Consider the following 22,363-nt stretch of genomic DNA (forward strand, 5'->3'; position numbering starts at 1 on the left):
GCAAGCAGAAAGTTAGTCTAAAACTTTCCCAAGAAACATAGATCTCAATTTCAAAGAATATTTTTCCAAATAATTCTTTATTCATTTTCAAGTTTTCACACAGCAGATCCCAAATATATATACCTTAAAGAGGTGATAATGGATCCATATTAACTAATTATTAGATCATTCACTCTGCAATTAATTTAAGTCAGTTTTCTGGATTTCAGCTGACATATGGCTGAAATTAGCCATGGTAATAAATTAGCTGAATATGAGTCATATGTTATATTTTCATTAAGTGCTTTATATATTCATTTCTCTCCGTGGTTGTGAATTTGTATGACACTACTATCCCCCCTTGCCCCCAGGTTATAGATGCCCCCTATTCCAAGTGTGAGAATCAACATAAGTGAACACTAGACAAAGGAGATGGAAACCGAAGGGGAGGTAAAGGAACAATTATTTTGCTACTTGTACTTCATGACGACATAATGTGTTTAAATTGTTGGTTTGTTTATTTTTGCTTATTTTTGTTCATTTTTCTTATCTGTATTTTTATTCACTTATTCTTTACTATTTTTATAAACTTTCCTTATTTTTAAAGTGCATACTTAAATTAAAACGTATACTTAATTTAATGAATAAAAAGGAGAACCAGATTACATGTATTAATACATTTATAAGATTTAGAAGTCAAGTTTACTATTTTTTATTTTCACTCCAGATCCCCAGAATAAAATCTTTCATCAAAGCTACAACAGCGATATCCCTTTTATGATTTGGCTAGAAGTCTTTCAGATAGTGTTTAATGATATATTGGCCTGCAAGCACTATTATTATTATAACATTATCAATTCATTAATTATTGTAGAGAATTATTGTAGAGAAAAAAATATCTGAAGGGCTATCAGGGATAAATAATCAACCTTTGCAAAGATAATAACTGTTTCGGAAGTGGGTGAAAAGACTAACCAAGAATCCTCCAGCAGACCAAATTGAAATGAAATGATTTGGGGTGAAAACTATAGGTGTAGCCTGTGTAACTCAAAAACATTAAAATGTACATGTGATTGTGCAACTTCTTTAATATGTGAAGGCTGCATCTGTGTGTGATTATTGGAAGAACATTTTATAATTATCCTATACAAAGGAAAAGGTACCAGGAATTAATGCCAAAATTGCAGTTAGAGAGATGTGTATGCAGACAAGATCATGCGTCATCTGAGAACCCAAATGATTTGCAATAAATGTTAGATAGGCTATTTAATACAAGAAGACATAGATTGGAAAATTAATGCCTCAAATACCATGTCAGTCACGTTTGACAGAGCAAGTGCAGCAGACAACTGCAAGTTTTATGTTAAGGGTGAAAAATTATAGCAAGTAGATGAATGGATTTGGCTTGGTAAATGAAGAAATGGATGGAGAATTTTAGATATGAAAATACTGCTAGAAAGCTGATGGATAATATGTGGTCTGTTGTGAAAAATGCATGTCTATCAAAAGTAGTACATAGGTAGCTATAACATTGTGCTTTGCCCATTTTGTGATACTGTTATAAACAGTAATTTATGTGATGAGAGGAATTGACAGTCTGCTGGTTGTATCTTAAAAGGCTATTTAGGGATTAATTATTTCTCTTCTATCTACCCAACAATCTTTATTGATGGAATTAAGTTCAATTAACAAACAGACTTGATTAGGTTGAAGCACGCCAACACAGAGATGGGAGGGCTGCTGATTAGTGAACCCTGTTTCTGATCTTACAGGACAGGGGTAATCCTCTTCTAATTCTTCTTGTTTGTCAGTGGGATTTCTTTTTCCCCTTTGGTTAAAATTGTCCCTTATGTTATGATGATTATTAGGACTGTTGTTCATTGTCTCAGCCAACCCCTTCTTAAGATCATTTACTTTCAGATCTCTAATTCAGTGCCTTTCAAAGACCTTATGGTATGAGTTGTTAGCAAGCTTAAGTATGGAGGTTGTCTGGTGCCAAGCATTCTGTTGTTGTGGTGTGGGGTCTCTGGACTTGGTTCCAGGTTACTTTCTCCATTCCTAACATTGCTGGTGGCTTCCTCAAAGAGTGGCTGGAAATTTATCAGGGAGAGAGACGTGCACTCCTGAGTTATAAATGTTTTAAATTTACAGTTCCTTCCCTAGCAGCCATAAATTGCCAATTTTCAGCTGTTTAGCAGATGTCCCAGCTGCCTGCTCACTATCAGAGCAATGTTGTTTCTTCTTGTGGGCCATCAGTCCCCTGTCTCAAAAGTATTGGTGACTCAAAGGGACCCTTCTTAGGTCTCCTTTTCTCAGTTTAGATGCCAGATAAAACCTTCAGCTAAATTTCAGATTGGACAAGAGAGTGGGCTAACTATAACCCTAAATTTTCTTCTGATTACAAAAAGCTCATCAAAAGGTCTTGTTCCAGCACCATCCACCACCAGGATGATTTACAAGCCTGCACTTAATACTAGATATTTTAATACTTTTTAAACTATTGTGTTTTTCCCAATTGTATTGCTGCTATTACTGGTATATTGACTTTCTTTTGTTTTGCTTTTTCAATGCATTTATTAATTTATTGTATATCATCTACACTTGTTTTTGCAATTGAGATGGCTTAAAAATGGATTAAATAAATGAATCATTACTTTCCTGTTCTTTGTTGTAACAAAGAACATGTAACATATAATTACGTACTCATTAGTTCTATTTACAATAATTTGCTTACACTGGCATCATTACCTTATGCAGGTGTGCCTTTTATTGTTGTCCTATTGTTGTCTTATTGTTTACTATTACATCATGTGTACCAGAATTGCCTGCTACATGTGATGTAATAGCACTAAAAATGTTGCTTCAGATTTTGTCCATAAGAAGCCATTGTGGGATTATCCATTAGCTATCAGAAAAAGATTCCTAACATTTGTCATTGTAGTTTAACAATCTTTGGACTCAAGGTGCTATTAGCCAATTAACAGAATTTAATTGCCTGAAGTGCATAGCTGTGCTAAGGATTGGGCAGTGATAGCAATAGAAATGCCTCTTATTTTGTGCTCCCAGTACATGCAGATTGTGGTACAGATATTCCGCAACCTCATTGTGGAAAAATATCTGTAGTAGATATTCCAGTTTCGTATCAGAAGTTTCAAAGAATGGGAGGCATGAATCATCTGCACTTTCTCAATCCACCTCTACATTTCACACATCTCAAGCCATTTCTGGTCACAGATCCCTTCAGGATTATGTACTCAATGTTAAGCCTTGGGTAATTTTTATTTCTCAGGTCATTTTCTCTCAGTAAATTAGAAAAACTGTGATCCCTCTCAGAAAGGTCATGCAGATCAGCCCTGAGTCATAGCATATATAAACTGACAAGATATGAAACAATTCTCAATTTGAGATGCTCTTTTAGCTTCCTTCAAGGTGCAGAATGCCACACAATAGTGGTCAAATGCAAATTCAACAGTTCAGATTTTAAAAATGCAATACTAATACTATAGTGACTGTAAAAATATTTGCACGCAAAATAGAACCTGGGATGATCTGTATAGATCTAAGCCTCCCTATTTACTCTCAGTTGCAGTACATAATTAAAGAAAGGAGTCAGGGATCTGGCAGAAACTACAATAAATGTCATATCCTGATTTTAAAAATGTGCTGCAGTGAAGAAAATTGGCATAAATAAATTTGACCCCTACCCTGTGTGCCAGGAAGATCTTGTAGGTGTTAATAAATGAATATATTTTTAAGGAGAAAAATGGTTCCTTAAGCTACAGCTTTAAAGATTAATACCAATACCTTACATTATGCTTGGTAAGCAACTGGCAACCAGTACAGATCTTTCAGTGTAAGCATCATATTTCTCTGTACCTTGTACTGGTTAGTTCAACTAGGAAGGACTGAAATCATTGTAAAATAATCCTCTTCAAGCTCATTTGTGTCATGAAGTCCAGAAGGATAGTATGGTTGATGGTATCAAAAGCCAGCATAAGGAGAATTAGCAGAGCTGCATAGCTCTCAATCGGTTTCCAGCTTTGGTCATGAAGCAACATGATCAAAGCAGTTTCAGTACCATATCCTAGCCAAAAAACTGATCAGCTTGTGTCCAGAGAATTAGATACATCATTCAGCAAGGTTTTCACTTCTTCATTATTTTTCCTAGAATTGAATAGTTGTGCAGATCTCATGGATGGAGAGGTCTTATTATTACAGTAGAGGGGAACACGTGCCCCACTGCAAACAGGCAATGAGGCTAGTGCAATCTTAAACCAATTTAATCAGCCAAGGACAGGCAAGGATTGTGTAAACACTCATCTCTCTGTACTATTTGCCTGTATCCTCAGGATCTATAAACCAGAAAGAATCTAAAACCATAGAACAAGCATTTGCCAAGAGTACATATCTGTGATTGGCTGTAACATTAGAGGCTAAAACAGAGTCAGTTGATCTTCATCACAAAGAATGATGCAATCAGATCAGAACAAGTCAACAATTGTTCTAGCTCTTTCCCTCTGTCATCCTGGGGGAGGAAATTCTGTACAGTATGGAAAAGCAATAAAGGCCAGTTTTCTATCTATGTATTTTGCCCTCAAAATGTCTATTCAGTATGTCACAGTGAGTTAGCAAAGATTCCATGTAATCTGGCCAGATCTCAAAAGGTCCACTGGATTAAATTGAAAAGATACAATGGTGGAGGGGAAAAATTATTTTTTCATTTTCAGCACTGCCATTTAGTTATCTTGTTAATCAATTTTTACTAATATTTAGTCAGATTCAAGATGAGTTTTCTCATCTAGACATCTCTTCACTTAATTCATAGTCTCAACTGGATGTGTCCCAAGGGACTGAACATACCTTGTACAGTGGGACAGGATTTCCAGGAGTGATCATGTAAATTGATCAATTGTATCAGTGACCTCTGCATTTTATAGGGTGACAAAGGCTTTGACAGGAAATCCCAAATGGAACTTCTCGAGAGCCTTCTGGACTCCACTGGACTCCATTAGCCTTTGGGGGTGGTATGTCTTAATGTGTCCCCCACCAGTGCAGAGAGAATAATTGCTGCAACTCTAAATCTGTAAGAGGAATAGATGTAAAATCTCTCATCTTCAGACTACTATCCTGCAGCCAAGAAGAGAATACCAGATCCAGAGTGCATCCTGCCCCATATGTTGGGGCAGATCTATAATTGTCATGGCTACTATGAAATCTTAAACTGCTATGGCCATGATATCTCAGCACAGACTAAGTATGGTGTGGTCCTCAATACCAAGTCTGGATCTACTTTTGCCAGCTTAAGTAGGAAAATTGCTGAACAATGGGGAGGGTGGTATACCAGCCAGATTCTCCAGTAACTTTCTAGTACAAGAGAAAACCACTCCAGATAGGCATCTGAATGGACAGGGGCCTGGAGAGAAAAGAGAATTCCTATAGATTTCAGCAGCTCCTGTTCCCCAGGCATTCCTTAAACCCTGATACTATAATTTAGGGGTGGGAGGGAATGCCCAGTTGAGAGACCCAAGACCTTCCAGCTTTCCAAGATTTTTTTCATCCATAATCTTGGGAGATGGTGGGCTCTCCTTTTCAGGAGATATTTAAAGAAAGGCTGGATGGCCATCTATTTAGGGATGCTATAGTGGTGGATTCATGCAGGAGCTCAGGCTAGATCATCTCCAAGATTCCTTCCAACCCTTACATTCTATGCATCTATGAATCGGGGATGAGAGACGTCTTATTAACACCTATGTGTATAAAGCCATGGAGCTGGTCTTGAAAGGAATATTCAGAAGCTGCCGCAGAAACAGCAATGGCAGAGGATGTCTTAAACCCTGGGAAAGGAGATACTATTACATAGAGGCTCAGACTGGCTCCTCCCTGACTCAATAAGGTATAAGAGGGAGGAAAGATAAAACACAAATAGACTTGCTACTTACTTACTTGTGTAAGATAAGACACAAAAAGATTTGTTACTATAGTTTATCTCAATAAGTTATAGTTACAGTCTTCCTGTCTTCAGTTTCTTGATATACTCTACCTCATAAAGTTGACATATGGCGTCTCTTCTCCTTACCTGACATGTTAATATGCCCCTCTTTCCTTCTCTCCATAAATATGCAAATTGAAGCCAACTCCTCCCTCTTCAAATGAATGTAAAACAAAATAAAATCTCGTGGGGCAGAAATACTGATGGAAGCCAAAGGAGGTGTCCACAAAGATATTTTCGGCCAAGGCATCATGTTGAAGACAGGTCTTAGGGCATTACAGTATAAATATGTTTGTCTTTAAAATGTCTCAAGTTTCTAAATTATTAAAAGGGCTTACTCATGGGATATAGTTTTTGCTTAGATTATAATCAACATATCATTTCACTGCCAGCTTCTAGAACCACAACTGATGATGCAAGACACCCATCTTCAGTCCTATTTTCATAATGCTTATTCATCTGCCAAACATGTGACACAGAAGCAACACCTTAGTTCTTGTTGGAAAGTTTTCCAAACAAAAAGTACCAATGTTTAGCATAAAGGTCATTGGAGTTTATGGATTAACAGCTCAGTATGGGGACTTTGCAATTTTTAGGAGAGCAAAACACAAAGAACGAGTATAACACTGAATCACTGCCTATTTGTAACTACTTTATCCTGGCTCAGGATACTGGTTAATAGTCATTGGAAGATACTAAAGATAATAATATCTGCTAGCATTTCCTAAAGCGGGTACTGTAACATCTAAATGTACCACTAAACAGTTCTTTGATTGTCCTTAAAGCTAATTATGTAGTTAGTCTTTGCAAGGAGCACATATTCAGCAGAATAGGAAACAAGCCAACATTCTTTGTTCATTATTATCTCTTTTAAAAGTATCTTCCTTTTCTTTTCTTTTCTCTCTTGAGTGTCTTGGGAATTCTTGTTTCAAGAGGACCTGAATTGACAGAGACCATTTCTAGATAGGTAGATTAATAATCTATGGTAGCAAAAAAATTAAAAAATTAAAAAATCAGAATTGTGTGAAACTTAACATGTTTATTCTTAATGCAGTTATTCTAGCATAGTCCTCCATTTACTGCATCGTATCCCACAATAGTTTATGCCAGAATATAATTGTTAAATTTTAAGGGACAATGTGACTCTTTGTTTTCTAAGGGCTGATGCTCATATCCAGTTTGCCCCAACAGTCAAGCCACTGAGTCCTTGGGGTTCTCTGAGCTTGGTTGTTTTCTTGCAAATGTTTCATTACCCAGCTAGGTAACATCTTCAACTGAAGCATCTGACGCCCGTATGTGGTGCCAATAGAAGAGAATATGTATAGCTCAGGGTTGAACTATGGAGTCCTTGGGGTTCTCTGAGCTTGTTTCGAAATGTTTGCAAAAAAACAACCAAGCTCAGAGAACCCCAAGGACTCCACAGTTCAACCCTGAGCTATACATATTCTCTTCTATTGGAAGCCATTGACCATTTCTCAAGGGCAGGGAAGCATGACATCATTTTCGACCTGTACCCAGCAGTGCTTTCTGATTTGTGCTGCTGACTCCACTTCATTTCATTTTAGGCAAACACCACTATTCCAGTTGGGTACTGCATATTGTTGTAGGAACATACCTTCCGTTCCAATTAATAGTTGCTGCCCTCTACGGGCATTTTTTTAAACAAGTTCATTGGTGGAATGGTGAAAAGCTGTTTTTTAAATATTTTTTACAACAATGGGACAGTAACTTTTTTTTTTTTTTTTTACAAATTCATCTGAAGCAGGATCTGGAGATGGACAGTTCAAGAGTTTTAAACAAAAGAAACACAGGATGATTAGGTAAAATAATTTATAGGTATGGGAGGTTTGGGAACAAGCTGCAAACTTTAAAATGCTAGTTCCCGATATGAGTGAAATCAAGGCCCAACAATTTGCAAAGATATACTAAAGCCTGACTAATATTATGGCTAAATTAAATATTCCCTGATAATTAAGTTCCCTTGGTTCATAGGGGAGGAGATAGATCTGTCATTTTAAGTGCATGGTAGTGCAATTCTCAAGTTCTGAATCACTAGAATTCTAGCTGTTTCATGACTCTGATCTTTTAAATAATAAAAAAAATAATCTTGCATCAAGTCATTTGAAAGTTTATAATATAGACATATTTTCAAATATAAATTGCATTCCTGAGTACAAATTTATAAAGTATGATACAAAAGCAGAGAGCATATTAATATCAGTAAGAACATTTTCACAAAATTTCCTATACACAATTTTACTCTTGTTTTTTATATGCAAATGATCAACCCAATATAAATTAAAAATAATACTGTAGACAAGGTTGTCCCCATCATTCATCAAGTGAGCTGCCTCACTGTGAAGAAAGATTTATTGCTCAGATTTTGAATTCTGAGTGAATAAGGTCATTTCATTGGCATTTCATTTGTCATAATTTTCTTTTGCTAGTAAAGCTTGGATTTTTTTTTTTTAATGAAGAAAAAAAGGTGGGGATGCATCATTTGGACTGTTTTCCAAACCTTGAGATCCCAGTGTTTGTGTTTTTCTTCAGAACATAAGCACCCCAGATCATGTTTGCTTATAGCATTAATTTAATTGACATATCAGAAAATAAAAAAGACAACGTTCTATTTTTAGAAGCTAATTAGTTATGTGGTGAAATGATGGCATTTTTAGATAGAATTAGCATATATACTTGCGGATAAGCTGAGAATTTTAGATGCCAAAATACACCCCAAAATTGGGTTTGGGTTATCCGCGTATGGGCTTATCCGTGAGTATATACGATAGGTTTTTCCCTCAGCATTTTTAAGGTACCCCTATATCATCACATATAAGCCTATCCACAGATAAGCAGACCCTTGCATTTTTAACCAAAATACCATGAAAAATGTGCCACCTGTGGATAAGTCAATTGTGAAGATTAAAACATACAAAAAATTTGACGGTCGGCTTAGCTGCGGATGGGCTTATCCACAAGTACAGTACATTAGGTATATGTCTTTCTGAAGTCAGTCTGAGGCTAAAACTTATTTTTTTGCTGTTGCCAATCATCACCAGTGGCAACACTAGTGCTATAAATACAAAGATTTTATGTTCTAGCTGTTGGTATCTTTTAAAAGGATTGAAAAGGTTTCTCTTTTGAGATTCCTGAGGGGCACTGAAATTAGTTCAAACATTCAACACTATTAGAAAGGCCAATGATTTGGCTTGGCATACAACAGCGTTTATGCCTTAGCCACTATGCAGGGCGTCATGTGGAATAATTGATGATGATGATGATGATGATGTATCAAGTTACAAAATGATTGCTAATGTTATGCTGAATTTGTAATAGTGTTCTACTTGTGTCTTTTAAAAACCTGATTGACTTAGATTGCTGAATATTTCAGAATTTCTTCCATGGGTACATCAGTTAGAGTGCTGTATTAGAAGGGATTAAGGTATTCAATTTTTCCATTTGGTAGCATTTTAAAAGCAGAAAGAATTCAAAGGAAAAAGACTAGAGATAAAGCTGGCTCTAGCAATATACATAAGCCATTGAAATGCACTCCAAGGGTTGCATGTGAATTTTTCCCATCAGATTATTTCATCACATAATGGTACTTTTCCACTGTTCCAAGCTTTTGAAGGTGGGGAGACATCTTTATTGGGATCTATACTAAAATTAATATAAATGGTCTTATTTACTTACAAATCCTGTAACAATAATCTTTAGAGACAGAAGTCATGAACTGGCAATGAAATGTCAAGGTAGAACCACTGTCTCCATTTCAACCACACCAACAGAACCCAGAGAAATCAATCTTCATCATTTTATTGTCTTGGTCCATACATTGCACTAAACTATGGTTTAGTTTAAACTATGGTTTGAGTCAGTCACAATGGGCTGGGTTCATATTACATCATAGTAAACTATCAATCATAGTTTATAATCTGAACACAACATGCTGAACACAACATTCTAAGCCAAAACTAAAGAAACCACATTATTGTTCTGGATCCATCTACACAATAAATCTAACTACAGAGTAAAAAAAAAAAAAGATACATAAAGTAAAAGGAGCCTTGCTAGAATTAAGTTCTATCTAATTCTGTGTTCTGTGTCTCACAATAGCTGGACAGATACATTGAGGAAAATCACAAGAAGGACACAATAATAATTACCTTTCACTCTTCCTTAACAAATGGTATTTACAATATGCTACCTAACACCTTTTTTTGTGATACTACACCATACATCTGAGTGCTCTTCACTACCCATAGAACATTGAAATAAATTACTCTTCAGTAATAATCACAATCCTTTCTTTTTTAAAAAAAGATTCCAATATTTAAATATTAAGCTTCATAAAATGAATGTGGGTATAAAAAGATGTAAAGGAAGGAATACTGAAGGTTGTGCATTTATATTTTGGTGCACTTTCACCAGGGTAGAACCAAATAGATTGAGAAATTATTTTTTACATTTCAAAAGACTATTTTCTAGAAAAAGTAATACGCACTAATATTCCTTCCCAATCCTCCAGCTCTCTTATATATATATTACATGTTTTGATGATTAAGGATAGGGAAAATAATTACACTCTTGATAACTTGACACATGATGGGAGACAAAAGAGCATAATCTTTCTTAATAGCTGGAAAACTCTCCCATCTTTATGTTCATCAGCTAGTAAGAAGGAGAGAAATGGATTCAGAAAACAATAAATTGTATGTGGGCTAAACAAACTGGGTGCATCCTTGGGGAAACTGCAAATATTTGGTGACCAAAGGTTGTGCAACTTAACTACAAGATTTTTAAAAAAACATTATGAAACAACTCACAGAACAAATGACCAAAATTCGAAGGTGAGTAGATCATTGTTAACCAAGAGATTCCAACAAAATCTTGAATACAACTATGAGCTGATTTGTCACATTTCTCTATACAGTACTCATTAGACAGATTCCCACAAAGACATAGCCCAGGGATTTCAGGAAACAATACCTGCATTTTCCATTTTACCCAGAGTGCAAGCAGTCAGCTTGTATATGCATAATATGGGTATTCCTTTCAACTCACCAGCATTTTCTTAAGGTTTCATGTGCACTCTGTTTTCTCAGATTTAGAACCATTTGTGACTTGGTTCATCAAAATAAATTTGAACCACTAAGAAAAGGATATAAATCAGGTTCAGCAACGAAAGGATTCTCACCTCTCATATGCTTCTACACTTCACACTGGCAGATTTCTCTTTATCTGTGAAGTGGGACTAATTTCTCATGGCATAGTTAACATGCAGGTTGCATTATCATTGTTTTAAACAAATAAACAAGACTACATTTCTGTTTGCTTACATTCCACTTTAGTGACTCCTCCATTATGAATGACTTACAATTATAACTTAATCCCCATTTAAGATTTTTTTTTTAATGTTTCTCAAGCTAACCACAGGAATGTAAAATAACGCCATTGCCATTAATAATGGATCTATGAGTTCACTCATCTGTTATATCTTTCAGCAGAATAGCGTTGCTACAAATTATGCCCAACAAAAACTGAACTTTTTAGTATCTTTAGGAGCATAATGGGTAAGGGGAAGATTTAGATAATATTCTCCATATAAGTTAGGACTATAGTACAGTTCCCAAATTCCCATCCAACAGTATTTTTGACCATGCCAGCTGAGAAACATTGGGTAGAGAGGACACCAAGTTGAGACAAAGAAAGGCTGATTTAAAACAACTGTTTCAACACATGCACTGGAAAACAAATAATTCCATTCTCAGTTTTTCACACGCAAAGAACTATAATAAAAAAGATATAACTTATCTTTATAACTTGTTTATGAAAAGTTCTCTGAATAGTAAGGTTTCTTAAATGGAGCATGAATCATAAAACCAAAGTCTTTCTATGGGTGGGGCATGATCAAACAGGAATTTCAACAGCAATGTAAGCTAAGGAGAAATAACTAACTCATTAGCAGGCCCATTAAATCCATTACAGAAAAGTGAAATCCAACTTTTATTCAAAGTAAAATAGGAGTTAATGGCAAAATTAACCTAAGTAGTCAAAAGAATTGTATTCACTGCTGCACTCTGTCAGACTAAGTAGATGTGATGATTTTATTTAAGTTTTCTTATATAGCCAACCCCAACACCCGTCCATGGGGAAGGGGAATAAAAAAAGTCAAAATGGCAGCTGCAACCACACAAAGCCCTGCCTGTTTTTGTGTGTGTTGTGCATGTGACACATGAAAAAAAAAGTAGGGTTTCAATTGCATGGTAACGGCCACCATCTTGACTTGTTTGACTCCTTCCATGTCCCTGCCAATAGTCAGTGGCATGGAAGAGCAGATAAACTGAGCTGAGTCAAGACTATAAAATAAAAACAGAAGGGTTTTTACCATTTAGCTTCATCAGAGTCTTAAGTAGAATATTCTTTATACAGTTACTGTTTGCTACTTGGGTATGCACCCACTGGAATCACTCATTGGAATAGTGTTTCTCAAACTTGCTGACTTGAAGATGTGTGGACTTCAACTCCCAGAATTCCCCAGCCAGCATGGCTGGCTGGGTAATTCTGGGTGTTCAAGTCCACACATCTTCAAGTCAGCAAGGTTGCACTGGAATCATAGTAGTAGGAAAACCATTACTATGATAGAAGTTAAAAATAGAACTGGAAAGAAAATCTTGTTTATCACTGCCTCATTGGTAGACAGCCATCTTCTAGGTCCTCTAGCCTAAGATTTGAGTTGCGGAAATTAATTCAGGGATACTCTGAGACCAAATAATGTCTGCAAAGCATCTTTTGTAGATATTGTAGCTGGCAATATTTCAGCTTTGTAAGGATTATATTTCTGCTGGCTCACATCATGACAAGCTACTGAGTGCTGAGAATATAAAACAAACAAGAAGGGAATGATAATGTGTCAAAAGTATATGGATGACATCTTCATACCATGTCCTGCAAGTCATAATTTATGAAGGCAAACAAATGCCTGTTCATCTGGGAGGGGGGTTTCTGAAAAGGCAACAAAGCAACATTTTTAACGCACCACCCTTGATGCTTTAGGAGCCATATAAAAGATATAATAATAATAAACTTAAAAGGATGGTAGAAGTCCTTTTTGCAAGCTTTTTACTAATTTTGCTAATAGAGAAATAATAATTGCGTTTGGAATGAATGATAAATCTCTGCATCTGTATCTTTCAGGTGGTACTCCATAACATTTTGGGCAGATGTCTGCAAAAGAGAATCTTTCCTGGCAATAACTGTACCATGGTTGGCTTCCATGTGATCTGGAGATTCTGACTTTGTGTTTGTGACTGGTTGAACTGGGCTTGTTACACCAGTCAATGTGAATTTCAGGCTTATACCTTGCGTGCCTTCACCTTGAAGAATATTGGACATTTTTCTTCTGTTTTGACTAACAGCAATGTGTTGTTTCATCTGAACCTGAACCATCTATGGCATGTACAACACATGTCAGAAAGAAGCAGGGCTTTGATTGAATGGTTATAGCTACTTACCACCTTGAGTTTTTTGAGCCCACTGCAGACACCCTGGGGTGGTGAGTTGCTTTTCCGTTATAAATCTGTGTTGTGTTCTTAAACAAACAATGCTATTTTTTTGCCAGGGTTGAACAAAAAGAGTTTGTCAATATGATCATCCTTTATACGGGCAATAGGAAGAATATGCTATCTTGTTTTTCACATTAGAACAATCTTCAGTCAACGATGTACTTGCTGCAAAAGGTGTTTTTCTTATGAATTTTGTCATGTCCGATAGCTTGCTGCTTGTTTGGGTACTGATTTTGATATTGAGTTATTTGGTAAATAAAATCATATCCTCTATTCAATATGCTTCGTGTTGTCGTGCTCCTCTATCTCATACCCAACATATTTTGCCCAATTTTTCTAAGCCTCTTTTCAGGTTTTCCAAAGTCAAGAAGCCTCACAACATTGGAAAGAGCCAATCTTAGATAATTTTAATGTCTCTCTCAAAGAGAAAACTCCCATTGGCCCTGGGTTGTCATTCATTATCATTATTAAAACAATATTATCTAAATGTTTTAATTTATTATTGCTCCATTTTATCTATTCTGTTCTATACAGGTTTGAAATCATTGAATGAAATGAATCTAGAAATGTTATTAAAAACATGAAAGAAATCAATTCAGCATAACAGATAAAATAATACATAAAGGAATTCATTCATTAATGTTATTATATCAAGGCAAGTTTTAAGAATTGTTCATAGAATATTCCAAAATTTAAAATTATATCACTAAAACCTCTCAGGAAAAATTTTCAAATAATTATTGTAAAGATTCTTAATTATCAAAGGAGACATCTTTCAATTCAAAACAGTGATAATGGCTTAGACAATGGCTTTGTCTAAGTCTATAGTGTCATAGTTTTAGATTGTTTATCCAAGCTTCTGAGAGGAGCATCATTTGCTTTGTAAATGATAGTAGGTTCAAGAAAATTGGTCTGTGGGTCAGATTAAAGTTACTATATCCCACTAGCTGGTTTGAGTATTGATAGAAACTGTGAATATTTATTTATTTTGAGTGAGCTAGGATGGAAATAGCAGAATGAAATTTAACAGAGACAGTGCAATGTTATTCAGTCAGGAAACAAAAGAACAAAACAAAATTAACACTAACCAGGCTTAGCACCACATCATACACAACTACATGTTGTGTATATACGCCCAATATTGCATTTCCTGCTTCTATCACTTTTGTGGTGATAGAACAACTATAATTAAAGAGTAGAGGGATTTTAATTTGAACAATTAAAAATCTAATTTTTTGCTATCCACCAGAAACCCCAGTGAAAGATTTATACTAATACTTGTAATACTTGGTGCAGGAAACCTGTTATTAATAAATATGATTAAAATATTCAGCTTACAAGCATTAAAATAGTATATTCCATGTACAACAAGCATCTAGATACTGGGAGGCAAACATGAAGCAGAAATCATACCACTCATTGATTCAGCTTCATTCGTGAAATGTTTGACTTATTATATCCATATTTACACAAATGTTGATAAACCTGCTGCGTGCCCATGCTTAAAGCAAGACAGACCAATAGATTTTGAATCTGGACTATTAAAACTTGAACCACATCATCACAATTCTATCCCACTGCATTCGTAGCTTGGTTTATAACCTCCTGAAGAAAAGCTGTAGAGACATATTCAATGAAATCCTCCTACCTCATAGATGGTCTTCTTTCAGGTCTTCCAGCCTCAAGGATAGGATTTCAGAGGATACAACTCTGTCTTCTCAAAAGAATGGTGTGGTGGTATTCATGTGTCTCCTAAGACACTGTCTCATGAGAGTGGGGGATGCAGGCATAATAATCTCCTAGGAATGCAGCACTGAACCACTATCTGTTGCTGCACCCACAAGGGATTATGTGAAAATCCATCAGAAACTGCCTTGGTCTACTGGAAGAACGGAATACCATTTTAACAGGTTTCAAGTTGATTAAGAGACCTCCGACAGGGCCTTTACTGCTAACTCACTTGTAGACTGCTTGAAGGGAGGACTTAATGTCCCAATAATGAACAGATTGATCTTCAGCTACTTTCTTCCTTACCTATTTTAGTTCCACATGATAATTAGTGAAATGATTTGATATAAAGAGCTATACAGTATCTGTTTATACAAATGTCTCACATGAGCTTAAAACAGAACAGCATTCATGATAAACTGAATAGATACATATTCACTTCTGGAAATAATTCTTTTTGTTAATATGATTCTATAGCAAAATTAAATTAATGTTGTTCAAAATCCTAGCCAGGAAAGTCTTTTAATAAATTGCATTCCTACTTTTGTTTTGTAAATAACTCAATATGCTGTACCACTGAGATTATGGATGTACCACTAAACAAACAAATAGGCAATCCTGTAAAAAAAAAAAATCATAATGTAACAGGAAATGTTCACTTTATTCTCCACTGCAAGTGGTTTGAGGACTGTTGGTGTTATATATATTGCACCAAACCTTTAGACAAATATTGTGTCTATTTGCAAATATAATATGTTTTGATATAGAAACCCAGGTTGCTTTGATTGCTCAGTCAATTGCCATAAATCCAGTATAGGAATAATTTTGTCAGTGCTCCATGCTGTGCCAACCTCCTGGCTGAACTACCTATGGCAATGTGGGACTGCCCTTGAAGAAAACTCTCAAGGTTGTTTCTGAGGAATATGGCTAGAGTGTTAAGGATGTGAGGCCAAATGGGATCATGCTATGGTAATTCCAAGAAACCTGCCATATTACCTTATTTGTTTCTAAACAAAAATTCAAGTCGCTGATGCTTGATTTTAAAGCTCTATATGTCTAAAGACCCAAATATCTAAAGAAATGCTTTTCTTTATGGTGTCAACCTGGAGGGGACACCCTTCTCCAAATGACGTTCTACTTCCTATGTGACAATTTAGGAGAGTCTTAATAGTCTCTACAGAAGTGTTCCCAAACTTGATCTTGCAATCATTTTGACACCAAGTCAAAATGTCCTTGACGTAGGGAATTTATGTTGATACAGCCTGTCCTGTTCAACTTCATTTCCTTTTAATGTACTTATGGTAATTTGTATTGCATACAAAGGACAGTTTAGCAATACAAGTGGAAACATCCATTTAATGGCCCTCTACTTCAGACTCAACCTAATTTTGATTTGGATATTCCCCCCTCCACCCAAACAATGGACAAGTCTGCTGTATCCAAAGAAATCCAGATGAGGCAGTTTAATATACATTAATTTTATGACATTCACAGCAATTCATGTTACTTGTGTAATGAATCCCCACCAATTGATCCTTGATTATAAAAAGCTAAAATGCAATAATTATATAATAGTTGCATACAAATATACAAGGGTGATACAGATATTTATTGGCAAGCAAAGCATAGATGTGTAGATAGCTTGTAATATAATGAATTCAGAACAAAAATAAGCATAAAATTTAGAGTTATTAAATGTTGCAATTTAACACAAATTAATTAATGTAATGATAGTTAATCTAAAAGTATTGTAGAGTCTACCATGATGGCATTTAAATATTTTTTTCTAATTAACTTTCTTAAGCTTTGTACTAATGGAATCTAGCAGTTAATAAAACAAGTGCTTGGCAACAAATTATGTGTAATATAACATTATGCCCAAGTTACTGATTTTGGACCAAAAGTCCCCAGTGACAATATTATTATTAATAAAAATTCAAAACACAATCTTGGTCAGTACAAAAAGAAAGCCTTATCAGCCAAATATGAAATCCTACAGGGTTATGATAATTAATTCATTGAAAGTCTATCTTGTCAGGACAAGCTATAAAATGTCACAAGAGGCTAGGTTGGTCTCCCAAAGCAGGGAGTTCCAAAGTCTGAGCAACCTACTCAAGAAAGCCTTGGTATTGTAGTTGTCACCCATACTTTACAAAGAAGACAGGGAGGTACTTCCTCAGTTGAATGATCTCCAGTGCAAGTTAAGACATACAGAAAAATTCAAAAGAATTCTCCATATTGTATAAATGTAATAAAGCAAGAGGTCTCCAGGGATTTCAGTTGCATTCTCTAGTTTGTAGCCCATAGGACAGCAACTTCTGCCCTTAGTTCAGGGTTTATGGATTTATTCTTCTGGGTACAATCTTTAAAGACGCTCCCACTGACAGGCATACTGATCTTACAAAAGGCAGTTGTTAGTCAGCAACGCTAAAACCCAAGTCATCTGTTTCTTTGGAAATTGTTTTAATCAGACATCTTGGCAATGAAAATTCTTTCTGTGGTAGAAGGAATATTGCAAGGAAATCTTGCTTTGGAATCACTGTGTTTTATTTTGCAGCCAACTGGTAATGGGCAGTATAACACCAAGAATCTTCCGCATCTTTAAAACTGTGCTCTAATCTAATCCATCTGCTGCTTGATAAAGAGTCCCAGAGCATCCATGGCCTAAAAAGAAGGAACTACTAAGGACATCACTCCAATTTTTCTGAGCAGCAGATGTCCCCTTGCAGCTGGAAGAACTGCCAACAGGATCAGATTAAGGGCTACATTATCTTCCAGTCGCTATCCTTTGTTCTCATGTCGATATTATTGCCAGTCTGGATAAAAATCAGTCAATATAGCACAAAGCCTATAATGTGAACCACAATGATCTGAATGTAAGACCTATTCATATAAAACTATATTGGAAGCCTGTTTGGTTACAATGAGAATAAGTACACACTTGAATGTCACGGCTTATCCTGCCCTTAGAAGATGAACAGAAGAGAATGTAGCCCAGAAGAACAAGCATTTTCTTTCCTTGTCAACATAGTTATATCCATGCAGAAAGCAACTGATGCTTGGGCTAAATTAATCACAAGCAAGGCTTTAAAAGGTTAGTTTTAAATAAATATTAGTGCTGTTCTCCGTTACACCGTTGCTTAAGAGTGATATGAACCAAGGACTGATATATTAAAAATATTTTTAATTAGGAAGGCCCAGGAGCAATGCAGTTTGTGAAGTTACTGTATTCAGAATCTTGCTTAAAATAAATTTTGCTTTGCATCCCAATTGTTCCAAAGATGAGAATCGCAAACTACTCTCAAATACATTTCTATGCAGCACTCCCTTAAAAAGCAAGCATCTCTACCAAGGTATTTAAAACTATGGCTTTAAAATGTCATTTAGAACTAGTTTCAGATAAAAAATGTTCCAGCCTTAAATTGACTAAGTGGCTCAACTGGCTTTTGTGTTTGTAATCATGACTTTCATGATTTAATGTTTGGCCCGGGAAGGGAGTGTCCTTTCGAATGCCAACTTGATGATGCCTGACGCCGTGCTTTAAAGATGGTTCATGTCCTCCGATTTAATATCCTTTTTCAGTTTGGCCAGGCGCACGAGGCATTCATCTCTCCATTGTCTCCTGGCATTTAGGTGCTCTGGGTTACTTGGAGTTTTTTTAATCATTGCCTGAAACAAAGACAAAAACTGTAGCTATAAATTAAGATAAAGGTTCACTTTAGGTGAGTCTGGCTTGTCATGACCTATGATCATGTTCATGCTGTTTTCCTGGCAACAGTATGGACATGATTTGCCATCATCTTCTTTTTTCATGTTTTTTGACTTCCCAGTTTGGCCGGGCTTTGGGATGGTTTCCTGTGCAAGGACTGTTCAACAGTCCTTGCCTGTTTAGCTTTTGGGATCAGCCAAGGTCAGCTAGGTGCAGCCATCTAGCTAGGACTGCTATAAGTAGGAAACCAATTGGTGAACCCACCAACTCCCTCTAGAGCAGGGTTCCTCAACCTTGGCAACTTGAAGACGGGTGGACTACAACTCCCAGAATTCCCCAGCCAGCCTTGCTGGCTGGGGAATTCTGGAAGTTGAAGTCCACCCGTCTTCAAGTTGCCAAGGTTGAGGAACCCTACTCTGGAGTACCCATCCCAGTCTTTCCTTTCCATTCTAGGGCTACTGAGCACACTTAGTTCTTTTTAAGAGGGATTATTTTGTCTTTTAGGTTTTTAAGATGATGGTAGTTTTGTTCTTCTTGATACCATGGAGTAACTTATTTTATTTATTTATTTATTTAACTTGTCCCTGCCCATCTCCCCACAACGGGGGGGCAACTTGCTGATGCTTCTTTCTTGTTGCACAGTGGCTTCAACTTGGCTACTATCAGAGGTGTTCACAACTGATTTCCTCACCTAGGTGAAATGCTAACGTCTCCCCTCCAGTTAGTTTCATTTACGAAGAGACATCACTTCTCCCTCATGCTGGAACAGCAATGCTTTATTGCTAGAAAAATGCCTTTCTTTTCCAGTCTGTACCCACGGGTTATAATGACGGACAATTCTGGGAACTGTAGTCTGACACATCAGGAGACCATCAGGCTAGGATGAATGCACTACTGCTTTTTAAAAGATCTTCTCATTCACCTGATTTTTAAAAAGTTTCTTGCTTACCATTTCATCAAACTATGCTTGACATTGTGAGGTTGTTAACAATAGCATGACTGTCCCTTTCCAGCACAGCGACTTCATCTCTATTACATGGGAACTAGATACTTGAATATTGGCACTAGATGAAGGCTTGAGAAACTATACAGAATGAATGGTTTAGGATTTTGTCGTCTTCTCTGACAATGAAATGCTAGAGAAATAAGTATATTTGGGGAAAAAATGCCTATTTAATAAAAATCTCAAGCAGAGCAAAGAGAACTTACTTTTTTTCCCTTTAGTAACCTCTGAACTATAAAAGAAGATGCCACAGTGGGTTACCTTGCCCCACTCCTAACTTGGCTCTGATTCCACTGCCTTCTGAAGCTACAAAATGAGGCCTTAATACTGATTTTCAGATAATATTTTAATCATCTGACTCCTTTTTTCTCCTCACATATATTATAAAGCACACTGTTAGATTAGAAATGGTTTTATAAGTGTATCTTTAGGAAGCAAATTACAGAATGACATGCAGCTAAATAATTAAGCCTCTATTTTTTAACATGGCTTTAAAAATAAGTCCTTAAAAACCAGTCCTTAAAGGTTAACAAATACTGGTGCCCACAAAATAAAAATGATTGGGCAGGGATTATACGTTAAAGAATGTGAATCTGAACCGTGAATTGTCTTGCAGTGGAAAGAATGAAGTGGCTTAAAAAGAGGAACAGTAATGAATTCATATTCATAACACTTAAGCAATTTTGCTAAATACAGAAGGTAATTCATTCCACTTAATGACAACCCAATGTCTGTTGCATGAATGATGTAATCAAATATACAAAACCTGAGCATTTCATCCCACTTCTGATCATATATATGTAATCTCTAAAAGTATCGTACTTTGGGGACATGCAGAGTAGAGTTTGGTTTTGCTTCTTAAAATCACACTGTCATACTTCCATTTTGCTCTTAATGTGCATCTGACAATAGGAATGATGTAATGCATGTGGCACATAAACACATTCAGCTATGATGCATTCTATATGCTAAAGTGTATGCCAACAGGCAGCAAGTTACAACACACTGTTGATTTTAACATCCACTTCGTTTATCAGAATTCAAAGTTCATTAAAACCTCAAAAAATAACAACAAAACCAAACCAAAAAACCAACCAACCAACCAACCAACTCAAATAAGGTAGCCCAAAATGGATAAATTCCTAGATCACCTAAGATGATAATGCAGCCAATATGTTTTGCCAACTCAACCTGATACTCAGTTTGTACACATACCTCATTGATTTTCTGTTCTGTTTCCCCAGCAAAATCTGGTATTGGTCCAAAGGTTTTCAAGACATGGATAATACCTTCACGGTATCTATCACAATAGTTCAGCATTCCTGAAAGAGAACTGGAGACTGTTTAATGTTTCCCAGACAGAAAAAAGTCTACAAATACAATCACTGTTATATACCACCAAATTTGAGAGGAATATTTATCGACTGTCTAGAATTCGTTTTTTCTGTCTAGGGGTTCCAAACAGCTGTCTACTAATTCTTTTCAGAGAAGGAAGCTCCAAGAAAAACAATTCTATAACATCCCTTGAGAACTCCCTTCCTTTCAAGGATATTTTTTACATTTAACAAAAATCCTCTTCCTTGAGATTAATCCCAGCCATTCAAAAGTTCAGACTGTTTAATAGCACTCATATTTTTGGCCAGCACTAAGAGAAGCAGCTGGGAGTTCATGAGCAGAACAAGCAAACAAGACAGTAAGGGTTGTTTGGGTAATTGGATGATTTTTTCTCCCTTCTGGCTAAGAAACTATATGCTTATTTGAAGAATACAAGGTCTGGAGCAGGGACTTAAGCTGCAGGTAATTCACTGATCAAGACAACAGCTCAGTCCTAGCTAGCAGTATGAAAAAAAGCATTTGGGAGCTTGCAATCAGTGAGTGAACAGGAGGGCAAACAGGAAGAGGGAGTTAGAATAGAGGAAGGAATACACTGATCTCTCACCATCAGAGATAAAATATCAAGATCAGAAACTGGATGAAGAAACCAGAGTTCAAGGTTCTCAAAATGTAATAGCTACCTTCCAGTTCAAGCATTTCTTTAAAAAGAATAGGCAGTTACCAAGAATAAGTAGCATGTAGACAGAAAGCCAACAGGGATTGTTTTCTGGTTTATTACATAGTATTACATGTATGACTATTTGCCGATTGGCAGTACTTCCTGGGTAGCAGATACATTCCCTTGAAATCAAAGTGGCTGAACTGGAGATACTTAGGCAAACAGAGAGATATCTGGATGAGATCTTCCAAGATATGACAGCTTTTTCCTACTTCCAAGGTGACAAATTTCTTATTGTCAAGGAGAATGGGGATCTTGGGGAAGAAGAACATCAAGGACAAGGTATATGTTCCTATAGGAGGGATCCAGTCTTTGTTGATAAAGTCTTCTCATATTG

At 36.2% G+C, this 22,363-nt stretch overlaps 1 protein-coding gene across 2 annotated transcripts in view; it reads right to left on the reverse strand.

Moving 5' to 3' along the window:
* Positions 1-16,711: 16,711 nt before the first annotated feature.
* CRYL1 (crystallin lambda 1) overlaps positions 16,712-22,363 on the reverse strand; it is a 45,497-nt gene continuing 39,845 nt past the window's right edge. For both annotated transcript variants that reach the window (XM_088140666.1, XM_007427544.4), the window contains 2 exons: positions 21,189-21,295; positions 16,712-18,930 (listed from right to left, as the gene is read on the reverse strand). In XM_088140666.1, coding sequence (XP_087996792.1) covers positions 18,802-18,930; positions 21,189-21,295 — 236 coding nt within the window. In that variant the 3' untranslated portion in view covers positions 16,712-18,801. The remainder of the gene's footprint in view (positions 18,931-21,188; positions 21,296-22,363) is intronic.

The sequence above is a fragment of the Python bivittatus genome, unplaced genomic scaffold (assembly GCF_059951505.1).
Source record: "Python bivittatus isolate LINGU-HERP-01145 unplaced genomic scaffold, Pbiv_v1 ctg000340_np1212, whole genome shotgun sequence".
In the NCBI taxonomy this organism is placed as follows: domain Eukaryota; kingdom Metazoa; phylum Chordata; class Lepidosauria; order Squamata; family Pythonidae; genus Python; species Python bivittatus.